Genomic DNA, 18,403 nt, shown 5'->3' on the forward strand with positions numbered 1-18,403 from the left:
GATTAATTGATCCCTGAAATAAATTAACATCAAAGTGTCAAAACTTAATTCATGATAATCAATTCATTCACACCTTCACACCAAGCAACATCAGAGTGTGGTCAAGATGACAAAAGCTTTCAGTGAGGAAGAACACACAAGGTACAAGAGACTGCAGAAGTCTGCTTTTGCCTGAGTCTAGTGTGAAGAGTAAGATTCTGCTCCCTCCTTTCCTCCAACCTCACTTTTGCACTCTGAATTCAGTTTGTAGCAACTGAAGTAAGTGCAGACAAAGAGGAAAAATCATAAGTTGAGAGAAAAACTGGCCTAATACAGACAGGTGAGAAGCGGTGTGCCGGTGCCAATTCTAGGGTTCTGGAGCACACAGCAACCACACGCTCCGGAACCCTAGTCCATACAGATGCAGGCATCATGGCGGCCCATCCAAATGGGGGACGCCATGATGATGCAAGCGTGGCACAGCATCCGCACGTCCAGGCACTGCACTTGGGTCATTGACGCGCCACAGTGCACCAATGGCGCACTGATGACATCGTCCACGCGCGCCAAATAGAACCCAGTTTTCCCAGGTTCTTTTTGTCGCAGAGGGATGCGGTTTGGCTGCTGCTGCGGCATCCCTCCAGAGGAAAAAAGGATGGCTCCAGCCTGCCATTTCAGGGTGGTCTGGAGAGCCCCACTGGTACATTTTAAAAGCAGCTGAAAAATGGGATGACCGAAAATTCATTGGGACTGTCCTTGCCCTACTGGGACTCCTGAAGGATATACCATTCGTGACTAATAATCATCAGTACAATTATGCTATGATTCAGCCCTGAACTTTCCTTGGAGAATGAGCAGAGGACAAGGGCACATCAAGCTTCTATGATTCTATGAGATTCCTGTAGTCCCCGATGTGATAGCCCTAGACAACAATAGGAGTGGAGGTTTCTAAGCTAGTTGTATAGGATCCTGGTTAGTTCTTTGGATGGGAAAAACAAGACTAAAAGATCAGAGGAGACAATATGTCAGGCAGAACCTCACATATCAGCTTATTCTTGGGAAGGGAAAAGGCATGTACAAGAAAAGAATCCTACAGTTGGAAGGGATTGCAAGGGCCATTCCATGCCATACCAGAATACACAACTAAACTACTCCTGAAAGATGCCCATCCAACATCTGTTTACAAACCTCCAAAGAAGGAGAATCCACCAGCCTGCAAAGCAGTTCATAAAATAAAGACATTCTTCCTAATGTTTAGGTACAGAGGTATATCACACGGAGCTTTTTGGTGATTTTCTGGCTCAGTTCCAGCTCACTTCTGAAGTGATTGCACTTCCAACGATGTGGTTTCACGTTGCAAAGTGACTGTGTTATCAGACGCCATTGATTTCTATGGGAGCCCCTCGCGAATTAGAATCATAGAATCATAGAATCATAGAGTTGGAAGAGACCACAAGGGCCATCCAGTCCAACCCCCTGCCATGCAGGAAATCCATATCAAAGCATCCCCGACAGATGGCCATCCAGCCTCCGTTTGAAGACCTCCAAGGAGGGAGACTCCACTACACTCCGAGGAAGTGTGTTCCACTGTCGAACAGCCCTTACTGTCAGGAAGTTCCTCCTAATGTTGAGGTGGAATCTCTTTTCCTGCAGCTTGCATCCATTGCTCTGGGTCCTAGTCTCTGGAGCAGCAGAAAACAAGCTGGCTCCCTCCTCAATATGACCTCCATTCAAATATTTAAACAGGGCTATCATATCACCCCTTAACCTTCTTTTCTCCAGGCTAAACATCCCCAGCTTCCTAAGTCGTTCCTCGTAGGGCATGGTTTCCAGACCTTTCACCATTTTAGTCGCCCTCCTTTGGACACGCTCCAGTTTCTCAATGTCCTTTTTGAATTGTGGTGCCCAGAATTGGACACAATATTCCAGGTGGGGCCTGACCAGAGCAGAATAGGGAGGCACTATTACTTCCCTTGATCTAGACACTATACTTTTATTGATGCAGCCTAAAATCGCATTGGCCTTGTTAGCTGCCGCATCGCACTATTGACTCATGTTCAACTTGTGGTCTACTTGGACTCCTAGATCCCTTTCACATGTTGTCTCCTTAAACCAGGTGTCCCCCATCCTATATCTGTGCATTTCATTTTTTCGCCCTAAGTGCAGTACCTTACATTTCTCCCTGTTGAAGTTCATTTTGTTAGCTGTGGCCCAGCTTTCTAGTCTATTCAGGTCATTTTGCATTTTGATCCTGTCCTCTGGAGTATTAGCTATTTCTCCTAATTTGGTGTCATCTGCAGTGTTTCTGAAGTCACCCCTTATTTTGGTAAAACCAGGAAAAAAGTGACTTCACAGAATTCGCTTCCAGGCTCCCTTCGATTGCACTGCGATTTGATCTGGTGTGGAAAAGCACTCCGATGCCACCCCCTTGGCCCCTGCGTCCTGCTCCGTGATTCCCCTCTTCCTCCTTCATGCCATCTCCTCCTCTCTGCCAACCAGCCGATCCCATCATCCCCTGCGTCCTCCTAGACCCCAATCTTCTCCCCTCCTTCAGCCTGCCACCAATCCCTTCATCCCTGCCTTCTCCTAGACCCGATCTGCTCCCCTCCTTCAGCTTGCCACCAATCCCATCATCCCCTGCCTTCTCCTAGACCCCGATCTGCTCCCCTCCTTCAGCCTGCCACCAATCCCATCATCCCCTGCCTTCTCCTAGACCCTGATCTGTTCCCCTCCTTCACCCTGACACCTTTCCCATCATCCCCTGCTACTCCTGCATCCCCATCTCACCCCCTCTGCCACCTAACCCATCCTCCTCCTCACATTCACACAAGCACACACACACACACACATCTCTGTATATTCACATTCACGCAAACACACACACATTCACGCAAATCCTAATCCTGGCTCCAGTGACCCCCAGTGACCTATCCCATCATCCCCTGCCTTCTCCTGCATCCCAATCCTGGCTCCAGCCACCCCAAGTGACCTATCCCATCATCCCCTGACTGCTTCTTCACCCCGATGAAGGATGACAGCTAAGGAGGGGGCAGGGAAGGAGGACAGCGTCCAGAGCCCCATTGAGCATGTACAAGGGGGCCAATTCGAATAGTTGAACCCTCAAAGTATGTTCTGGTGTGGTAATACAATGTGCACTCACTTCCCTTTGCTTGAATCCGCATCACGTGACTGGCTTGGAATCGAACTGACTTCGCTTGCCCCTCACTTTGGAAGGACAACAGAAAGGGCAACCAGGTGTGGAAAAACATCACGTTTTAACCTCAATCCGCATTGCTAGACAGGAATGACTCCAGATCTGGTGTGGAAAAACATCACGTTTTGCCTTGCTAGAACAGGAGTGACTGCGGATCTGAGCTGATTGTGGACCCCATGTGTGATAAGGTCCACAATCACTTTTCTTGCCATTTGAACCCACTGGATTGTCCTCCAATCTTGGGAGCAGCAGAAAGCAAGCTGGAACCATCTTCTACATGACATTGCTTCAAATATTTAATGATCGGTGTCATGTCACCTCTCAATCTGTTCTCCAAACTAAACATCCAGCTCCTTAAGTAATTTCTCATATGACTTGGTTTCCAGATCTTTGATCATCATGGTCACCCTTCTCTGGACACATCCCAATATCCTATCCAAGATAGACTGGGAGCAAAGGGGGCAGTTGTTTTGGATTTGCAGTAGGACAGTAGACCTAATATCAAGAAATAGGCATTGGAAGTGCTAAGGTTGTTGCCCAAGAGGAAGCGGGTGGTAGGCCAAAGAAGTCTGTAGCCTAAAGCCTTGTCTGAAATGGGGCATGAAGAAATGAGAAAGCTACCTTTCAAAAGAAACATAAGATGTTATTGTCCAAAAATCTGAGAGAACACGCAAAGCTGAATATAAGTGAGCATAGAATCATAGGCGGGATACAGACCGCCGCTTTGCGACGGTCTCCCGCCGGTGCCATTTGTTCTGCGCAGGAGCTGCAGCAGCCAAACCGCGCGGCTCCCGCGCGGAGCAAAAAAGAAGCTCCATTTTGGAGCTTCTTTTTGCAGCGCCTTTATGATGTCGCGAGGCGCCGCTGGTGCATTCGCGACGTCATAGGTGCCGCGACACGTCTGGACGCTATGCGTCCAGTACGTAAACATGGCGGCCCCCATGCCATGTTGTACGTATTCTATACGTACTAGGGTTAGGGGGATGCAGAAGCACCGCCCCTTCCTAAACCTAGTACGTATAGAATACGTACTATATGGCGGTTTGTATCCCGCCATAGAGTTGGAAGAGACCACAAGGGCCATTGTAGCAGAGCAGAGGCTGGTGTTGGCAGAGTTGGGAGAGGTGAGGGCGATCAGGTGGAGGAGATAAAGGGGAGGGGCCAGAAGAGAGAGAGGTGGAGCCGAGGAGAGAGATAAAAAGGCAGGAAGAGACTTGCGCGGGGAGAGGAGGAAGATGCGGAAGATGAGGACGCGGTCGAGTTAGGGAGAGTGAAGGTAACTTGCAGCCCTCACAGGGCCGGAAGGCCCGTGTCCTTGCAGACAAAGTCAAGCCCTAGGCCTCTGGGACCTCACGAGTCCCTCAGATTAAGAGACCCTCGGGAAGAAGGAGACTTCTCATATCCGGGTGAAGGGAACTGGAGAAGGAGGGACCCAGGAGGACTAGGGAGTGAGTGGTGGGACAACAAAGGGAGCTGTTGGGAACAAGGACCAGAGCCCCGGGACTGGGAGAAATCCAAAAGTGAGTCCCTGGAGAAGCATTCTAGTGGTCGCTCTACTCATGGCAGCCCGGCGGCCAAAGACGCCTGCGAAGTTACCCCGGCCTGAGGAGTGGGGCTGGTCCTTTTGTGTGCTCGGGACTGGGAATGTTGGTTTTGTTTACTTGAGCACTGATAAGTTACTTGTTGCCATTAAAGAGGCCACAGTTACCGCAACACCTGCCTTGTAAAGTTTGTTTTCCACATGCTTGGATAGTGGGAGAGGGCCTCGGCTTCCGCCATGCAACCCGCCGCCCCAGCCGCCCCAGCTCTGCCCACAGCCATCCAGTCCAACCCCATTCTGCCATGCAGGAACTCTCAATAAAAGCTTCCCTGACAGATGGCCATCCAGCCTCTGCTTAAAGACCTCCAAAGAAAGAGACTCCACTGCACAGACTCCACGAGGAAGGAGTCTGTTCCACTGTCGAACAGCCCTTACTGTCAGGAAGGTCCTCATAATGTTGAGGTGGAATCTCTTTTCCTGCAGCTTGCATCCATTGTTCTGGGTCCTGTTCTCTGGAGCAGCAGAAAACAAGCTTGCTCCATCCTCAATATGACATATCCTCAAGTATTTAAACAGGGCTATCATATAACCTCTTAACCTTCTCTTCTCCAGGCTAAACACCCCCAGCTCCCTAACTCTTTCCTCATAGGGCATGGTTTCCAGACCCTTCACCATTTTAGCTGCATCTCACCATTTCCACTGACCTTTCCCAAGAAGTGTTTCCGATATGCCCTGGCTTCGCCTTTGCACTCCAGTTTGTAGCCATAGGTACTGGGGCTGAGCGGCTCCTCATCTTCTTCGCAGATGCTGCTGTCGGAGGAGGTCGGGGTGCTGAGGTTCTCAGGATCTTCAATCCAGTAGCCCCCAAACTGGGGCAAAATGATTGAAGGGTAGGGGCTACCTTTCTCCAAAATCTAAATAAAATAAAATTTAAAAAGGCATCTAATCATACTTGCCTCTGGGGTTATTGGACATGTTTTGTAGAACTTGGAAAATGAATTGTTCTAAGTTAGCTTGCTACTTTTTAAAACACAAATTTCAAACTATGTGCTCTTTAACAGTACTTGGTATATACTATTAGAAAAGGAACACAATACAAATGTGTTCTTTTCCATTGCTTTTTTATGATTGACTTTAATAATTATACTAACTATTATTTTTTAAGAACGTAAAAAAATAAAAAGGGGGCCAATGATCTTTTACAGAAATAATGGATAACATCCTCTTGGTGAGTCCCAACTAGAGTAGACCCATTTCATCAGTTGCTGAATGGTGACTCAACATGTAGGTAAGTCCCATTGATTCAATGGGCTTACTCTAGTCAGGTCTCACAACAGCATTTAGGCCAATTTTTAAAGAAGTAATGACAAAACATTACTTATTTTGCAAAAACAAAGACACACCACCCTCTATCATTATGAAGGTTTTTCAAAGGAGTTATTTGATAATTACTCATAACGCAATCTAGTACAGGTAACATCATGCACTGGTAACATGGAAACTTCATGTACTCATATTACTTTCAATTAATGATGTAAAGGATGGACAGGTTGCTTACCTGTAACGGTATTTCTTCGAGTGGTCATCTGCGAATACATACAAATGGGTTTCACTGCGCCTGCGCAGTGCTGTTCGGAACCTACTGGAATCACTGGGCAGAGTTCACTCTGCAACATATTGAAACTTTTTGGCGGTAACTCCGCCCACCCGTTATAAGGCCCCTGCCTTCCCGCTCTTTTCCCCAGTTCCGCAATTTTTCCGCCAAGCAGGCGAAGGAAGAGAGCCAATGAGAACAGGACACTGAGGGGACGGACGGGTGGGATTTGTATGTATTCGCAGATGACCACTCGAAGAAATACCGTTACAGGTAAGCAACCTGTCCTTCTTCTTCGTGGTCTCTGCGAATCATACAAATGGGTTGAGACTGACAAGCTAAGGTATGTGGCGGAGGGAGTGTCCTGAGACCAAAGCTATGGTAAACCAAAGGTATATTTATTACAAATAAACACCTTGAACCATAAAGAGTCAGTCTTTTGTTCATGCACAGATAAAATAGCAATAACTTCGCTAAAACTGAGAAGGGAACAGAGGTCATGCAAGACCGATCCCATGGAAGTTGTGTAAACCAACGTTCAACAGTAAAAACAGTGTAAACTGTATAACACAAATACATCAGTAGTGCAATCAATGCAACCCTGAGACCAACACAGCCCTCCCGAAAGCTGCGTCTCGGATGGCCCTGGTGTCCAACCTGTAATGCTTAATAAAAGTGAGGGGTTGGGACCAGACAGCAGCCTTACAGACATCCTCCAAAGGAATCCCAGACAGGAATGCTGAGGATGCCGCCACAGCTCTTGTGGAGTGTGACCGAACCCTGCCAGGGAGAGGTTTGCCCAGCAGTTCATAGCAGAGGTGGATGGTACCAGCCACCCATTTGGAGAACCTCTGCGTAGACACGGGCAACCCCTTCTTCGGTTCCGAGTAGCATTGAAAGAGTCTCTCGGACCGGCTGGAGGCAGCAGTTCTGTCCAGGTAAAACGCCAGCGCCCTCCTGACATCAAGGGAGTGCAGGCGTCGCTCCTCATCCGACGTCGGATCGGATGCTAGAGTGGGCAACACAATGTCCTGGCACATGTGGAAAGCAGACACCACCTTCGGCAAGAAGGTGATGTCCATACGGAGGACCACCTTGTCCTTATGGAACCTCAGGAATGGTTGGTCCCTCCGTAAGGCACAGAGTTCGCCCGCACGACGGGCAGAGGTGATGGCCACAAGGAAAGCGGTTTTCCAAGTCAATAGTCTCAAGTCCGCTGTGGCCATGGGTTCAAAGGGCTTGGATTGGAGAGCGGACAGTACCGACTCCAAACTCCAAGCCGGTGTTGGTACCGACACAGGAGGATATAGGTTGGCACAACCCTTCAGAAAGCCCTTCACCAAGGGATCCTTAAAGAAAGACACCCTCCCCCCGAACTGATATTTTGCACAAATGGCAGAAAGGTAGCCTTTGATGGATGTGAGGGACAGCCCTCCCTCCAAAAGCGCCATCAAAAACTCCAGAACCACTGGAGTGGAGACCTGTGCAGGAGACAAGCCCTTCTGGTCAAGGAAGAGGCAAAATCTCCTCCATTTCAGGGCATAAGAACGCTGGGTGGAAGGTTTTCTGGCAGCCAGGATCACCGTCCTAACCGATTCCGGCAAGGCGGTCAGGGCCGGATCCTCCAGGCCACCAGCGGCAGGCTCTCGATGTCCGGGTGGAGAACTCGTCCGTCCTGGATCGACAGCAGGTCCGGACGCGGGTCGAGACGGAGGAAGCATCTCCTGGAGAGGTGAAGAAGGGATGCGAACCACGGTTGTCTCGGCCACCACGGGGTGATCAGGATCGCCTGCGAGCGGTCCGTTGTCATCTTGGACACCACCCTGATGATGAGAGGGAACGGAGGGAAGGCGTAGAGGAGCTCCCCCGTCCAAAGGAAAGCGAATGCGTCTCCAAGGGATCCGTCGAATCGCTTCCTGGAGCAGAACTGGGGACAGTGGCTGTTCCAGCTGGTCGCGAAGAGGTCGATCCGGGGGGTTCCCCACCGATCGAAGAGGTCGCTGACCGTCTCGGGATGGAGCCTCCACTCGTGGCACACCGATGGAGATCTGCTGAGGCGGTCTGCCAGCTCGTTGTCCTCTCCGGGAAGGTGAATCGCCTGGAGGAGGATACGTCTTTGGATGCACCAGTTCCAGATGCGGAGCGTGAGGTCGAGCAGGGTCCTGGACCTGGTACCACCTTGCTTGTTGATGTAGTACATCACGGTGGTGTTGTCCGTCCTCAGGAGGACCACTCTTCCCGAGACAGCAAACTCGAATGCCCTCAAAGCCTTCTCCACTGCGAGCATCTCCAAAGCGTTGATGTGGAGGAGCTTGTCTCGTGTGGACCACCTGTCCTTGACGACAAGGTCGAGCAGGTGGGCGCCCCATCCCTCTAGGGATGCATCGGTTGTCAGCGTCAGCTGTGTCTGAGGCTGATGGAAAGGCATCCCGGTGCAGACATTGGAGCCGTCTAGCCACCATGTGAGGGAAGCGGCTATAGGTCTGGGTACCGTGAGCCACTTTGAAGGTGGGTCCTTCAACGGAAAGAAGACGGAGAGGAACCAGGATTGGAGAGGACGAAGACGCAGTCTTGCCCAGGGGGTGACGAATGTCGTCGATGCCATGTGGCCCAGGGCGACTTGGATGTCTCTGGCCCTTATCCTTCTGTGTGAGATGCACGGCCTGATGGATGTAGCCAGGGCCTGAAACCGGTCCGGAGGGAGGAAGGCTAGGCAGTTGTCGGAGTCGAGGATGGCCCCGATGAACTTGACCTGTCTGGTCGGCGTGAAGTGGGACTTTTCCTTGTTGACAACCAGCCCAAGGGAGTTGAAGAGGTGCAAGGCGAATGAGACTGCCTCGTGTAGCTCCTCCTGGGATTCGGCTGCAAACAGCCAGTCGTCCAGGTAGGGAAAAACCATGAAGCCCTTCTGATGAAGGTATGCCACCACCGGTGCCATGCACTTCGTGAAGACCCGTGGGGCCGTGGCCAAGCCGAACGGGAGCACGTTGTAGTGGTACGAGTTGGAGCCGACAGCGAAGGCGAGGAATCTCCGGTGGGATTCTCGGATCCCGATGTGGAAATAGGCGTCCTTCAGGTCGACAGTCGCGAACCACAGGCCCTGGTGGAGGAGAGGCAGAATGGAGGCCAAGGTTACCATTCGGAAGCGACGGTAGTTCAAAAACAAGTTCACTTGTCTCAAGTCCAGGATGGGCCTGATGCCCCCATCCGCTTTAGGTACGGTGAAGTACCTGGAGAAAAAGGCCCGAGGATGTTGGTCGGGCGGTAAAGGGGAGATTGCCCCCTTACCAAGCAAGGTGCGCACTTCGTCGAGAAGGGTGTCCGAGGGGGGAGTGGACATGAAGGCTCCAGTTGGAGGAAGCTCTTGGAACTCGAGGGCATAACCCCTACGGACGATGTTAAGAACCCACGAGTCCGATGTTATAGAGGCCCAGGTGTTAATATAGGGCCTCAAGATGTCCAAAAAGAAGAGGGATGAAGGGGAGACGAAGCGCGCTGCGTCCCTTCAGGCTCTCTTCTTCCCCTGGTTGGTATCCTGCCGGCGGGCCTTGCGGTACCGAGGCGGGAAGGTGCGACGGCCAGAGGAGGAGGAAGACTGCGAAGGGAAGCGCTGTCTCTGAGAACCTTGATGCTGGGGCTGTCGGTCCCGGGAGAAGGTCCCTTGTGACTGACCTTGCGGTTGCCACGGGCGCTGTCGCTTCCGGAACGGAGAAGCCGGTGCTGAGGACATGCCGTGCTTCTTCGCCGCCGCCTTCATCCTGAACTTGCGGTTCAGGCGGTCGTCGGTCTCGGCGTGGAAGAGGCCGGTCCCGTCGAGCGGCATGTCCTCAATGGCCGCTCTAACCGTCGGGTTGAGGTCGGAGGCCCTGAGCCACGCATGGCGCCGAAGAGCCATGGCAGCTGACATGGACCTCCCGGAGCAGTCCGCCATGTTCCTGGAAGTGGTGATTAGCCAGCTTCCGATGGAGTGCGCCTCGTCTCTGATCTCCACCAGCTGCCTCTGGATGTCATCTGGGACGTCCGGAACAACGGGAGAGATCCGTTCCATGAGGGTCTGAATGTAGGCCCCCATGCAGGCGGTGTAGTTGGCGGCCTTGACCCCAAGAGCCGAAGCCGAATAAACCTTTTTTGCCAATCCATCGACCTTCTTTGCCTCTTTGTCGACAGGGGAAGTAGCCTGCTTCGGAACGAAGCTATGCTGGGCTCCCTCCACAATGGCCGAGTTTGGTCTGGGGTGATCTGCCAACCAGGAGCAACTCGCCGGGGCGACCCTATAGAGGGATTGGACCTTGCGGGAGGGCGCCGATAGGGCGGCCGGAGCATCCCAGGACCTTTTCACGATGGTCTGGAGAGAAGGAAGGAGAGGAAGGCATGGCGGAGTGGGGACCCGTCCATGAACCCTACGCTCGACCGGGTCCTCTGCGTCGTCCCCCGCGGATGCGAGCTCGATGTCAAGTGCCCGTGACATCCTGACCACGTGCTCTGTGAAGGCCCTGACGTCGTCCGACGGCGAAGACGGCCCTGGGTTGTGCATCCTCTGAGGGGAGGCCGAACCCGAGAGGACATCCTCGTCCGAGGGTGCCTCCGAAGGTGGCAGCGGTTCGTCCTCAGAATCCAGGTCGGAGGAGAGGGGGTCCGTCACCCTGACCTGGGATCTCGGGCGGGCAAAGTCAACTGACGATCGGGAGCGTCTGCGGGTTGAGGGCGGCGACCTCTCACGTGTACGGAGTGGAGATGGCGACCTCTCGCGCCTACGGGACGGCGATGATGACCTCTCGTAGACCGACACGGTGGGAACCGCTCTGGCCGGGTCGGCTCGGTCTACGGGGTGAGGGTTCAGCCTGGTGAACTCCCTCAGAGCTCTGTCCTCCGGTACCGACATGTAGTAGCGGCGCGACTGCACGTCGTAGAAGAGGTCCGGGACCCCCTGTATGTGGGCCAAGTCATCTTCATCATCGGTCGCCAGATGGGAAGGAGACCGATGATCAGGAGAGCGAGGGGCGTCATCCGTCCCGTGGATGAAATCCATGGCCGGGGGAGGCAGGGATGTAACCGGGGTCCCCTGGTCTACCGGCGTCGGCTCCTGGTATGGAGCTGGCAAGGCGGAGGCGCGGGCCTGTCTGGAGTGGGAGCGCTCCTTGTCCTTTGCCCTCGGCGGGTCAGTGGTGGGCCGATCCTTGGAGGGCTTGGCCTTTTTAGGGGCCGGATCACGGTCAGCCTTGTCATGGTGTCTCTTCTTCCCAGGCTTGGGAGTCTCCTCCGATGGGAAGAACGGGTTGTCCGGGAGGTCGAGGAGGACAGCAGCCGGTGTCGATGACGAAGGCTTTGGGGACCTTGTCCCTTGCACCGGTTTGGAGGACGAAGGCGAGGCGAGATGGACCTCCGGTTTGGGAGCCTCCTTCGAACGGGGGCCCTCCGATCCCTCCTTTGGCTTGGAGGCCCGTTCGGTACCCTCAGTCCCCGATGGCTTATGGGGGCGCTTGGAGGGTTTGTCGGTGGCACTGGGCGGTTTGGAGCCACGGGCCACATCGGCGGTGGTGGAAGGAGTCCCGGCCGGGACACACACCACGCTGGGGACGGCGGCTCTCCCCGATCCCACGCTGGAGACACTTGCCCGAGATGATGAAGCGGGGGGCGGCAGAGGCGGGACAGAAGAAGACCGCGAACCCCTTTCTTGCAATTTCCCCAGGGCAATCGCCGAAGTAAGCCGGGACTCACGGTTTTTCCGGGCCTGGGAAGAGAGGGATCTGCAGAGTGCGCAGGCCTTGGGGTCGTGACTTGGACCAAGGCAAAGCAGACAGGTGGAGTGCGGGTCCTGAACGGGCATCTTGCCCTTGCAAATGTCGCACTTCTTAAAAGCCGCGGGCATTTCAAAGTCGCCAAGTCAATGGAGAGATCCGAAAACGAGGTCAACAGTCCGAGTCAAAAATGAAAGTGATTCCAAGCAAGCAAAGCAAGCGAAGGTTCCTCTGAAGCAGCTAGCGCGGCGGAAAAAAGGAACTGGGGAAAAGAGCGGGAAGGCAGGGGCCTTATAACGGGTGGGCGGAGTTACCGCCAAAAAGTTTCAATATGTTGCAGAGTGAACTCTGCCCAGTGATTCCAGTAGGTTCCGAACAGCACTGCGCAGGCGCAGTGAAACCCATTTGTATGATTCGCAGAGACCACGAAGAAGAAATTAAAAAATCTAATTTTTGATAAGAAATGGTGTACTGCTAGAGTGAAACACCAATGGACTAAGACAAAATGTCAACAACAACAAAAAGTCCAACCAATAAGATGTCTGACATTTAGAAACTTTATCTGATATGTTTGCTTTGGTTTGTTGTGGTTTTTGTTTGAAATTGATTTTTGTGCCTGCCAGCATTTGAAACCTGAAGTAAAGCCCATAGATAATGAATCTAGTACAAGGTCTGGGCAGAGATGAGTGGACTAGTCTATTTTCAGTCTTCAGTCTTCATTCATGGATGCAAGGAAAATGTGTTTTGTGGTCATGTCAATGGAAATGTACCTAATGCACCCTTCCAATAAGAATTTGACCCATTATAAAATGGGATAAAATAAAATGGGGATGTTTGTTGTTGTTATCCACCCTCGAGTCGCTCTCGACCCATGGTGACCCAGTAAATGAGACATCTCCAAAAAGACTCCCTATACTCCACTACTCTACTCAGGTCCTGCAAATTCATACACATGATCTCCTTAATAATAATAATAATAATAATAATAATAATAATAATAAATGTTTTATTTGTATACCGCCCTTCCGTGAGATCAGGGCGGTTCACAACATTTAAAAATACATAAAAAATTCCAAAAAACAGTGTTAAAAATTACAAACAATACAATACAAAGTAAAATAACAACAAATGCCCCCGGGTTAGCCAACCATTGCCTGTGCGGCCTTTACGGTGGGGGGGCCTATAAGGACTTAGTCGGGGAATGCGATTTTAAACAGGTGAGTCTTCAACTCCCGTTTGAATTGGGCCAGGGAGGTAACTGAGCGGAGCTCTATGGGCAGCGTGTTCCAAAGGGCCGGGGCGGTGATGGAAAAAGACCTCCTAGAAGTGGAGGATAACCTCGCCCCGGGAACCCTAAGGAGTTGCTGCCCAGATGTTCTGAGGGTGCGGGGCGGAATGTATGGGGAGAGGTGGTCCTTCAGATATCCTGGGCCCAAGCCATTTAGGACTTTATAGGTCATTACCAGCACCTTGTATTGCGCCCGGAAGCGAATGGGCAGCCAATGGAGGTTTTTTAAAACCGGTGTTATATGGCTGGCCCTGGACGTGCCAGTGACCAGCCTTGCAGCCATGTTCTGCACCATTTGAAGCTTCCGGGTTTGGTACAAGGGCTGTCCCATGTAGAGTCCATTGCAGAAATCCAATCTTGAGGTTACCAGTCCATCCATCTGGCATTTGGCCTTCCTCTCTTTCTGCTTCCTCTACCTTTCCTAGTATTATTGGAGTTTATCCCACAGGAGGAATTTCTCTTAATTTTGAATGAAAAGAAAGTGGGGCCAGAACGCATTCACGTGAATTCGCTAGTTCAGTGAATTTACGTGAATTTGAATTGCGTTCGAACTGACTTCTCATTGCCCGAAAATAGCTTTCCATTGCCCGAAATTGCGTGTGATCACCGCTCACGCAATAACATTAAACCCCATGATTGCGTTTGGATTGCCATTGGATTATACTTCCAATTTCTCTTGTCTGATAACGTCCATAGTTTTCCCCAGTGCATCATGCCTCTTTATGATGTGGTCAAAGTACGACAGCCTCAGTCTATTCATTTTGGCTTCCAGAGAGATTTCTGGTTTGATCTGCTCTAGGACCCATTTGTTTGACTTCTTGGCTGGTCCGTGGCAACCTCAGCACTCTTCTCCAGCACCACATCTCCAATGAATTAATTCTCTTCCTATCCGTTTCTGTCCAGCTCTCACATCCATACATGGTAATAGGGAATACAATGGCTTGTATTATACTAACTTTTGTGCTCAGTTGTATATCTTTCCATTTTAGGATCTTCTCTAGTTCTTTCGTAGCCACCTTCCCCATTCTTAGTCTTCTTATGATTTCTTGACTGCAGTCCCCACTCTGATCAATATTTGATCCCAGGTATGAAATTTTTTTTAATATTTCTATTTCCTCTAGGTTGAATTTGTGTACATTTTCTATGGTCATTATTTTTGTTTTCTCATCATCCTTCTGTACTTCTTTGAATTAAACAAACAAACAAACAGGTGTTTATTGGTAAAATAAACAAACATGCATTCTACAGTGGGCCCTTGGTATTCACTGGGGTTTGGTTCCAGGACCACCATGGATTTATTATTTGTTTATTTGTTTATTTATTTCCTGGATTTATAACCCGCCTTTCTTCTACAACAGGATTCAAGGCGAGTTACAATCAAAATCCATGGATGCTCAGACACAGTCGCACAGTAAAATGGTGTCTCTTATATAAAATGGCAAAATCAAGGCTTGCATTTAGGAATTGTTATATCTCTATTTAATATTTTCAAGCCATAGATGGTTGAATCCATGGATAAAGGATCTGTGGATATGGACTGACTATACCAGGTTACATTTCTTGCAAAGAACTCATATTTTAGACAAGAATGTGTACACATGCACATCTATTAGAAAAATGGCTATGGAAAATTCATACTGGGTAGCAAATAGGCTTGAGAAAAGCCTGCCATGGGAGTCAGTGGAAGGTTTTCGTTAACCATAATTGCCATTAGAGAGTGATTTTCAGGATGTCATTGTGCACAAGTTGAGAAGAATTAATTCTCCCCTCTCCTGGTATGATACCAGCTAAAACCACCAAACTGAAAATGGGCTTTAAAAAGCCTCCCACTGAATCTCCTGGGAGGCTTTTTTCAAGCCTAAATGCTGTGGGGAGGTAAGGGGGCCACTAGCCAGTCAGCAAAGCTCTGCAGCCGATGATATCTGAGCCATGGTTCCCACCATAATCTAGATCAGTGGTGGCAAACCTATGGCACGCGTGCCAAAGGTGGCATTCAGAGACCTTTTTGTGGGCACACACGCCATCCCCCTAGCACAGAGTTTGCCAGAGATTGTTACTAGAAAGCCAGAGGGACATGGCACTTTGAGATAAATAGTGGGTTTTGGGTTGCAGTTTGGGCACTCGGTCTCTAAAACATTCACCATCACTGATCTAGATGCTTAACAGCACCCATCCACCTATGGTCTAATCTGCACTGCATGAATAATGTAGTTTGACTCCACTTTAATGCATGGAATCTTTGGATATATATGAAGTCAAAGGCTTTCACGGCCAGCATCCATAGTTTTTTGTGGATTTTTTTGGGCTATGTGGCCATGTTCTAGAAGAGTTTATTCCTGACGTTTAGCCAGCATCTGTGGCTGGCGTCTTCAGAGAATGCTGGCATGGAAGTCACACACTATATGTACCCCACTCACTTCCATGCCAGCATTCTCTGAAGATGCCAGCCACAGATGCTGGCCACAACATCAGGAATAAACTCTTCTAGAACATGGCCACATAGCCCGAAAAACCCAGAAAAAAACTTGGATATAGTTTGTTGTGGCACCAGAGTTCTCTGGCAGAGAAGGCTAAATATCTCACTAAATATTCCCAGAACTGAGCCATGGTAGTCAAAGTGGCGTCAAACTGCATGAATTTTGCAGTGTAGATTAGACCCCTGAAAGAACAAATGTTTTCTAAATACAGATTCCAAAGCGCATCTCCCATTTTGTGCGCATATATCTATCTATATATTTATATATAGATATGTATATATTTGCTTCTAAGTACCTACCTCATCAATGCTGGGGTAGGGTATGTAATCCTCCTGGAAGACATTTAAAAAAGAAAAAGCATACATTATGACATGCATGGATATTTTGCAAGAGGGATACAAAGCTAACCCATTTTTATGGAAGTTCGACGATTCAAGATTTGAATTTACCGTATATACTCAACTATAAGTCGAGAAATTTATGCCCCCAAATGGACTCCAAAATCAAGGATCGACTTATGGAAGGGTCAGTAGGTTACTACAGCTGATAAAGTTCATTAAAAAAAGGTGCCTACCTTCTCTGTAGCCAAGTAAACAGTCCCCATTTGAGTCCCGGTGCCGGCATCCTCTCCTCTCTCCGCGAGTGTGTGATCCTTCAGCTCTCCTTCGCAGCTGGAGCTAACAAGCAGCTACTGAGGGAAGGGAGAAGGATGCAGAGAGAGGGAGCATGCCCAGGCTTGGACCCCGTTTTGCAAACCATGGGTCTGGAAATGCTGGGGTTAGAGGCAAGCCTGGGGTCCTCCTTTTCCCCCCTCCAAGCCATGGGTCTGGAAATGATGGGGTTAAAGGCAAGGCTGGGGTCCTCCTTTCCCCCCCTCCAAGCCATGGGTCTGGAAATGCTGGGGTTAAAGGCAAAGCTAGGGTCTCCTTTTTTTTTCCATGGAAGCCATGGGTCTGGAAATGATGGGGTTAAAGTCAAGGCTGGGGTCCTCCTTTTTCCCACCAAGCCATGGGTCTGGAAATGATGGGGTAAAAGGCAAGGCTGGGGTCCTCCTTTTTCCCTCCAAGCCATGGGTCTGGAAATGCTGGGGTTAAAGGCAAAGCTGGGGTCCTCCTTTTTTTTCCATGGAAGCCATGGGTCTGGAAATGATGGGGTTAAAGGCAAGGCTGGTGTCTTCTTTTTCCCCCCTGCAACCCTTGAGTCTGGAAATGCTGATGCAAAGAGGTGTGTGTGTGTGTGTGTGTGTGTGTGTGTATGCACCCAGACTTGTTTCCCCATGCTGATACTGTGACCCTTGAGAGAGGTTCAGAGAGAGAGATGTAGAGTGGGAAGTGGTGCTTTGTTTCCCCCTTTAGAACTTTTGTAACATGCCCTTGACTTATCCATGGGTCATATCAAAATCCATGATTTTGGCCTCAAAAAACTGCCCTCGACTTATACATGAGGTCGACTTATACATGAGTATATACGGTAATAGCAACAATAGTTATATGTCTCCTTCTTTCCATCCTTTCTCTCCCTTTTCTAGCAGCCAGGTAAAACAGAAAAGAGTCGAATCCATATTGTCTGCCAGTATGCATTTCCCAGCACCGCATCTAGAGAATCAAAGCTTAATTTGTTTTAAAAAAATAGCTGGACACATAAAGAGATGGTGGGGACAGTCTCTCTTGGCATCAACTTGATTAGGGACACTCCCTTCATATCTTGTTTATCCTTGCATTTTTAAACAGAGCCCTGATTTTCAGTAAAGCTCTAATCTTTATGCCCATATCATTACACTATTGTTCTGAGTTTGGCTGCCTGGGTTAACGTGAACAGGCAAGTAAGGCATGGAACAGTTTACAAAAGAACACTGATGTTATCTGATATTTGATATTTGATATTTTTAATTTGTTACTTGCTTATTTTATCTAACTTCTATCTTGTATTATTATCGATTGTTTTATACTTATTTTGCTGTTATCCTGTAGAATGTACGCCATTGGCAGGTTTCATTTTTCTCATTTTTATTGATTGTATGTACAGCACTGTGTACATCTACAGTGCTATATAAATAAAGTATAATAATAACAACAACAAGAACAACAACAACAACAATAATGTTCCTCGATTGGAAAGCACCAGTCAGAGGGAAGGGCACTGCGAGCACGATTGTTATTCTGTGATTCCATAGTATTGCTTTACCAGTGAATCCATGCACTGGGGAGGGGGGGCTAGACCACATGGACCTTGAAGACCCCTTTCACCCAGTGGTGTCATTAGGGATGTGGGGAGTGACACCCCAGAAGAGGAGTGACATCTAGTTGGGTCCTACCCCCCCCCCCCATGCTGCCTTATTCTTCTTATGAGGAGAGGGATGGGATGTCCGTTTCCAATCTGTTAAAACAATTTTGAATTCTGATCCTGTCTCTGGGGTATTAGCCACCTCTTCTAATTTGAGTTTTATCTGCAAATATGTATGCCCTCCCTTCCACCAAGTCATTTATAAAGATGCTGAACAACACTGGGCAGAGGATTGATCCTTGTGGCACCCCACGTAATAGAATAATAGAATCATAGAATTGGAAGAGATC

General features: G+C 49.6%; 1 protein-coding gene across 14 annotated transcripts in view; it reads right to left on the minus strand.

Annotated features, from left to right (window-relative positions):
* LOC149286400 (rap1 GTPase-activating protein 2) overlaps positions 1–18,403 on the minus strand; it is a 370,335-nt gene that overhangs the window by 78,124 nt on the left and 273,808 nt on the right. For 12 of the 14 annotated variants that reach the window (XR_016277602.1, XR_016277601.1, XM_089494081.1 and 9 more), the window contains 2 exons: positions 16,130–16,162; positions 5,438–5,647 (listed from right to left, as the gene is read on the minus strand). Coding sequence is in view for 12 of the 14 variants with exons in the window: in XM_089494081.1 (XP_089350207.1) it covers positions 5,438–5,647; positions 16,130–16,162 (243 nt within the window). In the remaining 2 variants the exon portion in view is untranslated. Of the gene's footprint in view, positions 1–5,424; positions 5,648–14,309; positions 14,507–16,129; positions 16,163–18,403 lie in introns of those variants that run through there. The other 2 variants (XM_089494093.1, XM_089494091.1) reach the window with 2 other exon arrangements.

Source organism: Sceloporus occidentalis, unplaced genomic scaffold, assembly GCF_023333645.1.
Source record: "Sceloporus occidentalis isolate IW3139 unplaced genomic scaffold, rSceOcc1.0.p SCAF_69, whole genome shotgun sequence".
NCBI lineage: Eukaryota > Metazoa > Chordata > Lepidosauria > Squamata > Phrynosomatidae > Sceloporus > Sceloporus occidentalis.